General features: G+C 42.6%; 1 protein-coding gene across 4 annotated transcripts in view; it reads right to left on the bottom strand.

Moving 5' to 3' along the window:
• The window catches only part of LOC122562014 (splicing factor U2AF 65 kDa subunit-like), a 54,322-nt gene extending 41,121 nt beyond the window's left edge, over positions 1 to 13,201 (bottom strand). For 2 of the 4 annotated variants that reach the window (XM_043714409.2, XM_043714408.2), the window contains exons 1-2: positions 12,977 to 13,199; positions 2,158 to 2,323 (exon numbers count right to left, since the gene is read on the bottom strand). In XM_043714409.2, coding sequence (XP_043570344.1) covers positions 2,158 to 2,323; positions 12,977 to 13,025 — 215 coding nt within the window. In that variant the 5' untranslated portion in view covers positions 13,026 to 13,199. Of the gene's footprint in view, positions 1 to 2,157; positions 2,324 to 12,976 lie in introns of all 4 variants that reach the window. The other 2 variants (XM_088000449.1, XM_043714407.2) reach the window with 2 other exon arrangements.
• Between the last annotated feature and the right edge of the window lie 2,256 nt (positions 13,202 to 15,457).

Raw genomic sequence — 15,457 nt, forward strand, 5'->3', positions numbered from 1 at the left:
AGACTGTGTATTCCACGGAATGAAGTTTGGTATCAAAACCCTGCTTGGGTAAGAGGTATGGGTGATGCAAGGTCAGGTCCCGTGACACACAAATTCAGGTCAGTGAGGCAGTCGTGAACAAACAGTGACAATATGAAAACTGCAAACTCTCAAATGGGACAGCAGCAAAACATACCTGGCCCCTCAGGACAGCTGTAAAGGCTGCCAGAATCAGTAGGTTCTCCCCCGCCGTCTACTGAAGAAACCTCACACTTTAAGATGGACACAGCGGATGCCACAGCCTCAACATCATTACTGCCTGAAGATGAAGAATTGCTTCCAAGACACACTGGCACAAGAGGCGGTACACACCGTCCATATTAGAGTCAGAACTGGACCAGTAGAGGTTACAAGAAAAAGAACAGGCCTACATCCCCGGATTTTGAGGGGGAGTTATATACTGATTTTACAAGGTAAGCTAGGTGATTGGAGCTTTTGGCTGACAAATATAAACAGGAGTGTCAGAGAGTCTGTTCACTGAGACCTGGCTCTGATGGAGCTGGGTCAGTGTCAAGTTCAATGCACATGAATGAATTTCAGTAAGGCGTTTGACAAGGTTCCCCATGGGAGTTTGATTAGCAAGGTTAGATCTCATGGAATACAGGGAGAACTAGCCATTTGGATACAGAACTGGCTCAAAGGTCGAAGACAGAAGGTGGTGGTGAAGGGTAGTTTTTCAGACTGGAGGCCTGTGACCAGTGGAGTGTCACAAGGATCGGTGCTGGGTCCTCTACTTTTTGTCATTTATATAAATGATTTGGATGTGAGCATAACAGGTACAGTTAGTATGCTTGCAGATAATACCAAAATTGGAGGTGTAGTGGACAGTGAAGAGGGTTACCTTTGATCACAACACGATCTTGACCAGATGGGCCAATGGGCAGAGAAGTGGCAGATGGAGTTTAATTCAGATAAATGCGAGGTGCTGCATTTTAGGATAGCAAATCTTAGCAGGACTTATACACTTAATCCTAGGGAGGTTTGCTGAACTAGGAGACCTTGGAGTGCAAGTTCATAGCTCCTTGAAAGTGGAGTTGCAGGTAGATAGGATAGTGAAGGCGGCGTTTGGTATGCTTTCCTCTATTGGTCAGAGTATTGAGTACAATTCTGGTCTCTTTCCTATCGGAAAGATGTTGTGAAACTTGAAAGGGTTCAGAAAAGATTTACAAGGGTTGGAGGATTTGAGCCCTAGGGAGAAGCTGAACAGGCTGGAGCTGCTTACCTTGGAGTGTCGGAGGCTGAGGGGTGACCTTATAGAGGTTTACAAAATTATGAGGGGCATGGATAGGGTAAATAGACAAAGTCTTTTCCCTGGGGTTGGCGAGTCCAGAACTAGAGGGCATAGGTTTAGGGTGAGCGGGGAAAGATATAAAAGAGACCTAAGGGGCAACGTTTTCACATAGAGGGTGGTACATGCATGGAATGAGCTGCCAAAGGATGTGGTGGAGGCTGGTACAATTGCAACATTTAAGAGGCATTTGGATGGGTATATGAATAAGAGAGGGTGGAGGGATATGGGCTGGGTGCTGGTAGGTGGGACTAGATTGGGTTGGGATATCTGGTCGGCATGGACAGGTTGGATCGAAGGGTTTGTTTCCATGCTGTACATCTCTATGATTCTGTGTAAATAAAGGGTGACTTGGTGATGGGATACTGTCCACTGTGGAGTTATTTCACTAGTGTGCTGGGTGGAGCTGTACTTCAATGTAATGGGCAGGTGCAGCTGTAAAGAGTGGAAGAAAACAGATGGCTTCTGGCACAGATAATTAGATCAACTAAATTTGTCTTCAACATTCCAAACTGAAGATTTTTTTTTAAAAAACCTTAATTTAAATTGGTAAAACTGAAATTTGCAAGGGTCCTGTTTCTTTCCCCCACAAACTGTCAGCTAAATGGACCCCTGCATTTTGCTATGGATTGTCCACTGCCAGAAAAAAAGACTCTCTTCCTCTCCATGTTGCTCTCTGATGGCTCTTGACACACCCAAATCATAATCCATCAATTCTTCCTGCAAGTCACCTTATTTTTGCTTTGCGTCTTTCAATAATGTAGTTGCAGCTTTGCACATGGAACGTCATGCTATGTATCAAGTACGAGCATGGAGAAACAGCAGGTTACCTGTGACGCTTCCGCTCTCGTGATCCGCTTCGTTTATCTCTGCTTCTGCTTCGTCCGCCTCGACTTCTGCTGCGTTTATCCCTGCTTCGACTTCTCCGCTTTTTATCCCTGCTTCGGCTTCTGGAAATGCTTCGACTTTTCTTTTTGTGTCGTTCCTTTTCCCGCTCTAAAAACAAAGACAGTTATGTTCAGAATCAAGTTATAACACTTCATGAAAATGGAAAATTGGGCATGCTCTACTAACAGACAGCTAAACTGATGTTAAAATAAACAAAGGATTTTGGATACTGGAAATCTGAAACAAGAAACATAGCAGATCTGGCAACATCTATAGAGAGAAAATAGAGTTAATGTTTTGAGTTCAATGACTCTTTGTCAGAGCAGGTTCCACTTTTTAGTTAGTTCTACTTTTGGGGGGCATAGTTCTGAATTCGGAAGATAAAACCTGGATACCAAAATGGATAATTTCACACAGACAGATGAAAACTTAGCAAATTTGCTACATTCTACTGAAGCAAAGATATATTTCTAAGGGAACAGGACCATTTTGTCACATTGCCTTTCTGCACTGCAGCCAGTTGAAACCCTTAAGTATGCAATTTAAATATCAACCCAATTGTAGGCAGGGGGCTCCCCAAGCAGAGAGCATGACAACATGCCCATTTAGGGTTGCTTACAGGATGTTGGGTTCTGAATCTGTTGTGTGTAGTGCATTGAATGGAATAGAAAGTCCCTGTACAAAGCCACTTAAGTGCCAGATTCTTGATCCCAAGAGAAAGGCCTATTGCTGTACAGTTAACTCTTCAGCAATATCCCTTTCACTTTCATTAATTACCACTCAAAGTGTAAAGCACACAATGTAAATATGTAAGAACCCACTTCACCAAATTTTAACGAATGCTGTGCTGAGTATATATCCTTACAGATGTAAAATTAAAGAACCTGAAAATAAATTAGCTGCGAGTTGCTACCAGTGAAGCCTTGATTGTAAGAGTTTTCTAATTTGGCAGCACGCAAGTAATTGAAATTCACATCTAAAGTTGCTCTATATTGACAAAGCAAGATGTAACAATGCGATACTGACATTATTTTAGTGATACAGGTTATCACATTAGCACCCTGAGAATTTCAAAGCCTAATTCTACCTTATCGCAGTTTAACTCATTCATAGAGTCATAGAGCATGGAACCAGACCTTTTGGTCCAACCAATCCATACCAAACATAATCCCAAACTAAACCAGTCCCACCTATCTGCTCCAGGCCCATACCCCTCCAAACCTTTCCTATTCATGTCCTTACCCAAATGTCTTTCAAATGTTGTAATTGTACCTATATCCACTACTTCCTCAAGAAGTTCATCCTGCACACGAATCACCCTGTGTAAAACAATGTTCCCCTCTTTTTAAATCTTTCTCCTCTCATCTTAAAAAATGTGCCCTCTAGTCTTAAAATCCCCCACGCAATGGAAAGACAACTACCACTAATACTATCTGTACCTCTCACTATTTTAGAAACTGCTCAACCTTCAGTGAAAAAAAAGTCCCAGTCTATTCAGCCTTTCTTGATAACTCAAACCTTCCTCACCCGGCAACATCTTGATAAATCTCTCCAGCTTAAAATCCTTCCTATAATAGGGTAACTAGAACTTTTCATAGTACTCCAGAGGATGCCTCACTAATGTCTGTACAACCTCAACATTATTCCCAACTCCTACACTCAAAGAACTGAGCAATGAAGGCAAGCCTGCCAAGCACCTTTTTAACCACCCTGATGCAAACTTCAAAGAATTATGTAACAGAATTCCTAGGTCCCTTTGTTCTACAACACTACCCAAGACCCTCTTAACTCTGTAAGCAATACCCTTGTTTGTTAGAGAAAAATGCAATACCTTGTATTTATCCAGAATTAATTCCATCTGCTATTTTTCAGCCCATTGACCCATTTGATCTAAATTTCTTTGTAATTTTAGAAAACCAGCTTCACTATCTACTATGCCACGAATTTTTGTGTCGTCAACAAACTTACTAACCATGCCGTCTATATTCTCATCCAAATTATTTTTATAATTGAAAAAACAAAGGAGGACCCAGAACTAATTCCTTTGGAACACCACTGGTGACAGGCCTCCAATCTTAAAAGGAACCCTCACCACCCTGTAACGTGCTAAGTCAATTACGTATCCAACTGGCAAGCTAACCCTTAATCCCATATGACCTAACTTTACCAATTAATCTACCATGCGGAATCTTATCAAAAGCATTACTAAAGACCAAGTAAAAAATGTTTACAGTTCTGCCCTCATTAATTTTTTTGGTAACTTCCTCAAAAAAAATGCAAGTTTGTGAGACATGATATCCCTTGCACAAAACCATGCTGACTATTCCTGATCAATATTTGCCTCGCCATATACCCATAAATCCTATCTATTATAACCATCTCCAACAAATTACCCACAACTGAAGTCAGACTCTCAGATCTATAATTCCCCGGTTTCTCCTTACAAACTTTCTTAAACAAAGGTACAATATTAGCCACTCTCAGTCATCAGGCACCCTCACCTGTAGTTATAGATAATGCAAATATTTCTGCAAGGGATCTCACAATTTCTTCCTTTACTTCCTACAACATTCTGGGATACATTAGATTATATCCCAGAGATTTATCCACTTTTTATATTCTAAGACCTCCTGAAATTCCTCTTCTGTAATGTGAACTGTTTTTAAAACATCAAAATTATTTCTCTGCATTCTCCAGTCTCCATTTCTTCCTTCACAGTAAAAGCTGACTCGAAATATTCATTATCTTGGCCATCCTATGGGGTTCAACACAAAGAATATCCCCTTGATTTTTAAGGGGCCCTACCCCCTCTCCAGTTACCCTCTTGCTCTTAACGTATTTGTAGAATTTCTTTAAAATTTCATGATATCTTATACTCCATGTCCGACAACTCAATTTTTAACTATGGAAGAACGTATAAGAGCATACATATACAACTGAAATATGCAGAAAGGTGGAAGACTCAGGAGAGAAATTAGGGAAAAGAAATATGTCTTTCATGGTAAGAATTTAAAAGAATTTAGAATCAAAAACATATATCCAGACAGATACAAAAGCAACAGCAGCACAAGTAGGCACACTATTAAAGGACAAGACCATTTTATGTCTAAAAGACATATCATAAAGATAGCATAGCAAGAAAGTACCAGTTTGTTTAAATCCCTGGTGAGACTCCATAATGGTTACCCCAGTGCAGTGTGATTTATAAACAATGAATGTACTAGGGTCTAATCAGGGGTGAGTAGCAATAATGAAGGAGGACTTGAGTTAGGGCTCTTACCAGCACAACAATGTCAAAAAGGCAAAGTTTTGTTTTGGGTCATTTTAAGAGAAATAAGCCAAGCAAATAATGATACTTTGAGAAAATAATGATTGGAAAAAAAACAATTAGGATAGCATGTGCACAGAGTCAGGCTATTTGGCTCATCAGTCCATGTCAGTAGTTAGACTCGACTCAACCTACCTCCTACCTTTCCTCAGTAAAGTCCATCATTGTAACCATTTATTCCCTTGTCCCTTATGTATTTATCTAGGTTCCCCTTGAAAGTATCCAAGTCATTTGCTTAAACCACTCTCTATGGAAATGAGTTTTCAATTCTCATCAATGTTTGGGTAAAAATAATGCTTTTGAATTTTTCCCATTGGATTTTTTTGTTGACCATTTGTATTGATGATTTCTAGTTCCGTTCATTCCCACAAACGTACATACTATCTACCTTATGAAAACTTTTAATAGATTTTGAGGACCTCATTGGAGGTCACCCTTCAGTCTTTTTGAAGAGAGAATTATTTGTCTATCTGATATTACTACTGGACAAGTTAGATCCTGGAAAGAAATCTAGTCTGATAGATAATTTTATTTACTTAGTAGATGTGGTGGTTGTTGAGCAAAACACAGTCATATGAGGTTGCAGATATTCTTTAACCAGGTTATTTTTAAAAAAAACCAAGCAACCTAAATAAAAAAACAGCTTGAGATATCTTAAAACACACAGCAAAACAAACCTATTCTCCAACACCACAATGAATCAAATTCAGAAAAATTATCCTTCTGCTTATTAAGTTCAACTTAGCTGATTCTTCCCAGGTCTTTCCTGTGAACTACGAAGCCTTCCATGAACACATTTGGAATTGAGAAGCTTACAATTTCTCCACTTCTAATAATGCAGATTTCTAACCAAGCATTCCTGGTTTTGTTTGTGAAACATCCAAAACTTACCTACTGGGGTAACAGCTTTCCCTGAATTGTCCTATACTCCTATCTCGGACAGAAAGTATATTTGCTTCTGAGCCAGTCAGGCCTCCTCTAAACTACCTACATTTTTCAGTGTTTGACTTTCCCAAGCGAAAATTAATCCTCGATTATCCATTAACAAGTTAATAGCCTTAAATGCTTACATTAATCGTAAAAACAATTTCTATTAACAGTCCAGGGTGGGGGCAGTCTCTGCTCTGATACAAGTCACTGTGGAGGGGGAACTGTCAGATCTAGTTTCTTCTCCCACTCCCCCATACAATCCTGCACAAACACAACTATTCTAATACTGCCACTATCTTAAAATCCAAACTCAAATTATTTATATTATGTAAAAATATATATATATATAAAATCACAAAGGAGTCACAAAACTAAAGATGATGTCTGTTTGTACAGTGGTTAGAAGATATAATTCTATGCTACCAATCACTGAAACTTGGAATATTACAAAAGCAGTAAGGGATCAGGTGTCTTGAAGAGTCACCCAATTGGCTTTGCTACTGTACATAGAGGTGTACAGCATGGGAATTAATTAGTTATAAACCAGAAATTTGCACATTGACAAAGACATAACCTATTGGATGGTAATATTCAAGTCTTCTTTTTGGAATACCAATATTCAGGGATTTTGTGGCCTTGATGACATTGTCAATAATGAAAATTGTTATTGCTATACTATGCAATAGTCTAAATGTAGAATAGCTAGTCTTCATTCATGGTATTTCCTGCCTTTACAGTCACCTGATCCACAGTACATTGCCATCCAATCCAAGGTCAGAGTTTTTGTTGGGGGGAAGCAGAGAAAAATATCAAGAGAATGAAATGTCATGCCCTTGTTACGTTGTGGTATGCTATGTTTCTGTGGATTCATTTTTAAAAAAGCACTCTAGCTTCTATAGTTGTGTGCAGTCCTATGATTCAATGCAGGAGGAGAAAGTGAGGTCTGCAGATGCTGGAGATCAGAGCTGGAAATGTGTTGCTGGAAAAGCGCAGCAGGTCAGGCAGCATCCAGGGAACAGGAGAATCGACGTTTCGGGCATAAGCCCTTCTTCAGGAATGGGGAAAGTTTGTCCAGCAGGCTAAGATAAAAGGTAGGGAGGAGGGACTTGGGGGAGGGGCGTCGGAAATGTGATAGGCGGAAAGAGGTCAAGGTGAGGGTGATAGGTCAGACTGGGGTGGGGGCGGAGAGGTCGGGAAGAAGATCTCAGGTTAGGAAGGCGGTGCTGAATTTGGTGGATTTGACTGAGACAGGGTGGGGGGAGGGGAAATGAGGAAACTGGTGAAATCCGAGTTCATCCCTTGTGGTTGGAGGGTTCCTAGCCGGAAGATGAGGCGTTCTTCCTCCAACCGTCGTTTTGTTTTGGTCTGACGATGGAGGAGTCCAAAGACCTGCATATCCTTGGTGGAATGGGAGGGGGAATTGAAATGTTGAGCTACAGGGTGATTGGGTTGGTTGGTCCGGGTGTCCCAGAGGTGTTCTCTGAAACGCTCCGCAAGTAGCCGGCCTGTCTCCCCAATATAGAGGAGGCCACATCGGGTGCAGAGGATGCAATAGATGATATGTGTGGAGGTGCAAGTGAATCTGTGGCGGATATGGAAGTTTCCTTTGGGGCCTTGGAGGGAGGTGAGGGGGGAGGTGTGGGCGCTCCCGCTCCTCCGCCCTTGAACCCCGCCCCTCCGACCGCCACCAGGACAGAACCCCACTGGTCCTCACCTACCACCCCAGCAATCTCCATGTACAGCGCATCATCCGCCGTCATTTCCGCTACCTCCAAACGGACCCCACCACCAAGGATATATTTCCCTCCCCTCCCCTATCAGCATTCCGTAAAGACCACTCCCTCCGTGACTCCCTCGTCAGATCCACACCCCCCACCAACCCAACCTCCACTCCCGGCACCTTCCCCTGCAACCGCAGGAGGTGCAAGACTTGCGCCCACACCTCCCCCCTCACCTCCCTCCAAGGCCCCAAAGGAAACTTCCATATCCGCCACAGATTCACCTGCACCTCCACACATATCATCTATTGCATCCTCTGCACCCGATGTGGCCTCCTCTATATTGGGGAGACAGGCCGGCTACTTGCGGAGCGTTTCAGAGAACACCTCTGGGACACCAGGACCAACCAACCCAACCACCCTGTAGCTCAACATTTCAATTCCCCCTTCCACTCCACCAAGGATATGCAGGTCTTTGGACTCCTCCATCGTCAGACCACAACAAAACGACGGTTGGAGGAAGAACGCCTCATCTTCCGGCTAGGAACCCTCCAACCACAAGGGATGAACTCGGATTTCACCAGTTTCCTCATTTCCCCTCCCCCCACCCTGTCTCAGTCAAATCCACCAAATTCAGCACCGCCTTCCTAACCTGAGATCTTCTTCCCGACCTCTCCGCCCCCACCCCAGTCTGACCTATCACCCTCACCTTGACCTCTTTCCACCTATCACATTTCCGACGCCCCTCCCCCAAGTCCCTCCTCCCTACCTTTTATCTTAGCCTGCTGGACAAACTTTCCCCATTCCTGAAGAAGGGCTTATGCCCGAAACGTCGATTCTCCTGTTCCCTGGATGCTGCCTGACCTGCTGCGCTTTTCCAGCAACACATTTCCAGCTATGATTCAATGCAACATGGCAATTGTAAACAGTGATCTGAAATTTGGATAAAACAAAGAACTGTGGATGGAGAACTGAAACGAAAACAGAAATTGTTGGTGAAACTCAGCAGGTCTGGCAGCACCTTTGGGGAAGAAAGCAGAGATAACATTTTGAGTCCAATGACTGAGTCTCTAGACTCGAGATACTAACTCTGCTCTCTCCTTGCAGATGCTGCCAGACCTGTTGAATTTCACCAGCAATTTCTGCTTTTGTTCATATCTGAAATTTGGAATCCTACTTGAATATTCAAAATTTACCTTTCGTTTTAACATGTGTCGCTTTTAATTCTGCTTATGTCCATTAAAAAAAACCTGAAATTGCTAGTACTTGAGGTCTTCTCTCCAATCTGCACAGTCAAACCCTGAACTCTACTAATAAGGTGAAAGTAACTTTTTGACAATAAGTAGCTGGACTGCAAACCTTACTAATGTTAAATATTTAAACTTACTTTGTGATTTAATGCGAAGCTTTTCACAAGAGTGTCTTTGGTTCAAAATAATTATATCATTTATAGTTGCTAACTTTACATTTGCCTTAATATTAATCCTTAATTGTTTGTCATAGGAATATGGCTCAAATTATATATAAAAAATACTGCTACCGGGCTTTCAAGTTTCTTTGGATTGCCTGTTGGGTTTCTCCTATGTTAGGTAAATGACTACTCCAGTTTAGATAAATATCAGTGAATGAAAATCTACAAATATGGCCATCTCCAACAAAAGAGAATCTAATCATTCCTCTTGGTATTCATTAGTATTACTATTGCTGAATCCTCGCTATCAACATCCTGGAGTTCATCACTAAAAGGAAACAAAACCACAGACCATCCAATAAATATTGTGACTACAACAGCAGGTCAAAGCCTGAGAATTCTGCAATGGGTATTTCACACTCTCCGTAGCCTGACTGCCATGTAAGCCAGGTGTGTGATGAAATGCTTTCCATTGCTTGAACAAATACTGTCCAGGATAGACCAGGCCATTTGAAGCACTCTATTCATCAAATGTTCAATCCTTCCACCAATGTATAGTGACAGCAGCAGGAACCATTTACAAGATGCACTGCAACCACTCACCATGTCTCCTTTGACAGTACCTTCCATATTCTCAAATTCTAGCACTTACGAGGACAAAAGAAGCAGATGCCTAGGAAGTCTCCAATCAGCAAGTTTTCTTCCAAGTCAGGATGCTGAGAGAGACTTGAAATTATAACACTATTCTTTCATGTGTGCTGGGTTAAAGTCCTGGAATTCACTTCCACAAAGTATGGGCTGTAGCAGTTAAAAAAAAAACAGCTCATGACCATGGGCAATAAATGCTACCCTAGCTGTTCACATCCCACCACTGAATATATTTTTTTAAGAAACACATGCTTAAAAAAAAATCCAAAATTATACCTGAACAAAATTTGTGTGTGTCAAGTGAAACTTATATTTAAACAGCTAGTTCACAGAATCACATTAACAGTAAAAATAATCACAATCAAATTGTAAATCACACACAATTCTTTCATAAATATTCAAACAAGACAGGAAATCAAGGTTTCCAGGGGTACTAAATCTGAGACAAACTTGCCCAATAAGAATTCTAATTTCCTACCTGCATAAAATCTGATCAAAACCACATTATCAAGGGTATGCAACAATGTTGAGTTTCAATATACTTATAAGAAATATAAATTAGTTTCTCAAGTGAAATTAGAGTAAATAGTATAATCCGTAATGTCATACACTGAAACCTACATTGGCTAATGGGGTGTATAATCAAGTAAAATTCATCATCTACTTAATATGGGAAGGACAAAGTGAAATTTGAAGGAAAATCCTGGTATAATTTTTGTTAGGGTTAGCAATCTCTTCAGGCTTGTATTGCTTCATCTTGTATTGCTCTACAGAGTATGTACATAATTCATAAAATGCATGAGTTGGTAAAAACTAAATGATCCGAAGGATCCAAGTACAGTCTGTTACTGGATTTTAGCACATGTTTGCAGTTTTCAGCTATTCAAACAGCAGGAGGCAACAGCAGCAGGTTCTAACCAGTTATACAAAATCCAGTTAAGTTTGCCCTCAAAACAGTGGTACTACCAGCTACTAAGATATTGTTTGTTCATAAAAACTCAAAAAATGCTGAAATATTGAGAGATAAATAAATTCAGAAAAGTTTGGTCTTCACACAATCAAAAGTACATACACGTAGCCCGCAGGTTGTGGAGAGGTTCTATTCCTGAGTCTAATTTGTACGTAAGGTGGAACACAATGCAGGACAATATAAAGCAGCCATGCATATGAAAATTTCTTGTACTTATGTCAGATCTTTAAAATTATACGCTGTATCGGATTGCATGCATAAGTATGAATGTTTGTAAGTTGGATATTCATAAATCAGCAGCTCTCTGGAGTAAATTAATTACATTTGACTGGAAGAAACATAATTCAATTTATTACATTTAAAAACTGATTTGATCATTTCAAAGAAATTGTAAACACAAGAGGATAAAAATATTTTAAAATAAAAATATATAGACAAATCCACATCTGTCATCACTTCAAGTACTCTGCTAAAACAGTAATCACCCAAGTTATATACATACAAGGTTTTGGCAAAAACAGATCCAAGTACTCATTTTGGCCCACAGATGGACTGTTTCCCCTGGGTAGATCTCCCTTTGGTTCCTCAAAGGCACAACTCTTCCTTCTCTTACCATTTTGCTATTTGTATTCCTACAGTAGACTTTTGGATGGTTGGTAATCAGTGGGGGCAGGGCAGAGGGGGGGGGGGGTGGTGTGAAGGGAAGGAACAATGGGGTCAAAGGGGGAAAACAGGGAAGGGGCTGAAATGTAGAGGACAGTGTTTATATGGGTTGAATGGCAAGTGAGGGGGGCATTTTGCAGAGGGACTGCATGTGGGATGGGGGATGAGGAGTCAGTCTGCAGAGGGGCTGCATGTGGGGTGGGGGATGAGGGGTCAGTCTGCAGAGGGGCTACATGTGGGGTGGGGGACGAGGGGTCAGTCTGCAGAGGGACTGCATGTGAGGTGGGGGATGAGGGGTCAGTCTGCAGAGGGGCTACATGTGGGGTGGGGGACGAGGGGTCAGTCTGCAGAGGGGCTGCATGTGGGATGGGGGATGAGGAGTCAGTCTGCAGAGGGGCTGCATGTGGGATGGGGGATGAGGAGTCAGTCTGCAGAGGGGCTGCATGTGGGGTGGGGGACGAGGGGTCAGTCTGCAGAGGGGCTGCATGTGGGGTGGGGGATGAGGAGTCAGTCTGCAGAGGGGCTACATGTGGGGTGGGGGACGAGGGGTCAGTCTGCAGAGGGGCTGCATGTGGGATGGGGGATGAGGAGTCAGTCTGCAGAGGGGCTGCATGTGGGGTGGGGGACGAGGGGTCAGTCTGCAGAGGGGCTGCACGTGGGGTGGGGGACGAGGGGTCAGTCTGCAGAGGGGCTGCACGTGGGGTGGGGGACGAGGGGTCAGTCTGCAGAGGGGCTGCACGTGGGGTGGGGGACGAGGGGTCAGTCTGCAGAGGGGCTGCACGTGGGGTGGGGGACGAGGGGTCAGTCTGCAGGGGGCTGAAACGGAAGAGGGAATGCCTAGTATCCAGAGGGGCTGAATGGCCTTCTTCCGGTCAGCAGTGTTGGTTAAATGGACACTGAGGTTGCGCAGGGCTCTCTGCCGCCGCTTATTTGGTGACGGGGAAACCAGTTTTAAATTAACTCTTGAAAAGGCGGATGGTTCTGATTCGAGACCGCAGCGGGCCCGACGGGGTTGGGATGACGGGGCAGTGCTGAAGTCCTTCATATATTTAAAAAAAAACCGAAAAAGCCTGGCCCGCTAGGCCCAGCTCACCTTGTCGGTTCTCGTGCAACTGTTTCTCGAATTCGTCAAAGTCTGACATTTGTGTCTGTGTGAATCTTTACGATCTTTTTCAAAAGGAAAGTAGGCGAAACTTTTTTTTTTAAAAAAAATCGAAGGTTGTTTCTGAATTGTGCGCCCACGCCGTTCCCTCGTCCACCGTTAAAAAACGGTGCCGCAGCGCGCCCCTACACTCGGGCTCACACTCCGCACAATGGCCGCTTCACCCGCGGCTTCCGGATGGCGCTCTCCTCCACCCCTCCCCCAACTCCGGGTCCGGCCCCGGACTGACAGCTCGGTTGGCCAATCGCTACCCGGGCCAGCCGCAGGCGGACGAATCGTTGCGGCGACGTGGGGCGGGACTATAGCGGTCGCGTTGTGTCGCGGGGGTACGGTGCGCGCAGAGCGACAAACGTCGTGGGGAGCCTCGACGGATATCGTTCCCTTTGCTCCTCGACATGACCCAATGATAGTAACAGGCAACATTGAAAGTAAACATTCTCCAGCTTTCACCCAGTGAGGTGTAAATGGTTTTCAGGCCTACATTTGCATTTTTGTTTCTATTCGTTTTACATTAGTTCTTCGCCTGCTAGCCAGACCCTGCGATCTCTGGAATGACTTGCGTACTCTGTTCTGGTTGAGGGGTTTCTGAGATGGCTGATGAATCCAATGGACAATCTCCAGACTCTGCCACAGGAAGGGCAAATGGGGCTTGAAGGACAGCCACCTAGAATACAGGGACAAAGTTACATACTTTCTGTATGCTCCCAGTGAAGTCCCTTAATCTGTATGATGCCTTCTCAAATAAACTTTCCCCTTTGGTCATGCCAGCAGCTCCCATGAGTTGCTGGAGATGTTTCCTCTCTTTACAGATGCGTAGAGGACATCCCTAAAGCATTCCTCTGTGCCTATGGGAGTCTCCTGATGTAACTGAGTTCTAAGTAGAATGTAGCCAGATTTATTATCTCAAAATAATATTCTCCCATTGGACCAGATTTGAAGAAGGGCAACACAAGAGACCTTTTAAATGTATCAACTGAAGATAAATAAGAAGCTTACTGTTCTATTTCTAATTATCCTGATATTATGTGTTTCTATTTTTAAACTTGTCTATCTTTATACTTTTCTGAACATAATATAAGTACAAATAAATGTAATCATTTTGTACCACCTCACAAAGTCAAGATCCAGTTCTCATGTATTGAGGGTGAATCAAACACTACAGTCCATCTAAATCTGGGTAAGAATACTCAGTTTTTGTTAGTGGGCAAGAAGAAAAATTGTTGAAGCAAAGAGTTTACTTGAGCTTTTCATCTTGTAAATCAGGACAAAAAATGCCAAATTTCAAAGAAGCATACAATTTGTACAAGAGAAAAAATGCTAAATGATTGGCAAGTTGACTCTGATTGTTTGGGGTATTGCCCTGAAGAAAGCTATGGGGAACTACATGGGTTCCCCAAAATGACATAAAATTTGAAGATATTCCTTTTTCTGTAAAGTATGGTCCCTGCATGTGCATGCATGTCACTTTTCACAGTACAAATCAGATATTTCACAAACTAAACTGATTATTTTAAGCTATGCTAATGCAGATATTAGCACACTATATTTAACAAGTGTTATAGAGTCATAGAGCTGTACAGCATCGAAACAGACCCTTCGGTCCAATTTGTCCATGCTGATCAAATATCCTAAGTTAATCTAGTCCCATTTGCCAGCACTTGGCTCCTTCTAAACTCTTCCTATTCATATACCCAACCAGATTTCTTTTAAATGTTGTAATTGTACCAGCCTCCACCACTTCCTCTGGTAGCTCATTCTATACACACCTCACACTTTGCATGAAAAAGTTGACCCTTAAGTCCCTTTTAAATCTTTCCCCTCTCATGCCCTCTATGGACTCCCTTGGCTATTAACCTTATCCATGCTCTTCATGAATTTATAAACCTCTATAAGGTCATCCCTCAGCTTGTGATTCTCCAGGGAAATTAGCCCTAGTCTATTCAGCCTCTCCCTATAGTTCAAACCCTTGAATGCTGGCAACATGCTTGTAAATCTTGTCTGAACCATTTCACAACATCCTTCCTAAAGCAAGGAGAACAGAATTGAATGCAGTATTCCAAAAGTGGCCTCACCAATGTCCTATACAGCCACAACATTACCTCTTCACTCCTACACTCAATGCACTGGCCAATAAATGTGAGCATACACTAAAGTTGGTAGAGTAGTGGACAGTTTGGAAGAATGTTACAGGTTGCAGGGGGACTTGGATAGACTGCAGAATTGGGCTGAGAGGTGGCAAATGGAGTTCAATGCACCTAAATGTAAGATGATGCACTTTGGAAAGAATAACAGGAAGGCAGAGTACTGGGTCAATGGAAAGATTATTGGTAGTGTGGCTGTGCAGAGGGATCTTGGAGTCCATGTACATAGATCCCTGAAAGTTGCCATCCAGGTGGATAGTGCTGTTAAGAA

This window comes from Chiloscyllium plagiosum, unplaced genomic scaffold (assembly GCF_037043375.1).
Source record: "Chiloscyllium plagiosum isolate Xiang-an unplaced genomic scaffold, Cpla_swu_hap1 HiC_scaffold_25, whole genome shotgun sequence".
Lineage (NCBI taxonomy): Eukaryota > Metazoa > Chordata > Chondrichthyes > Orectolobiformes > Hemiscylliidae > Chiloscyllium > Chiloscyllium plagiosum.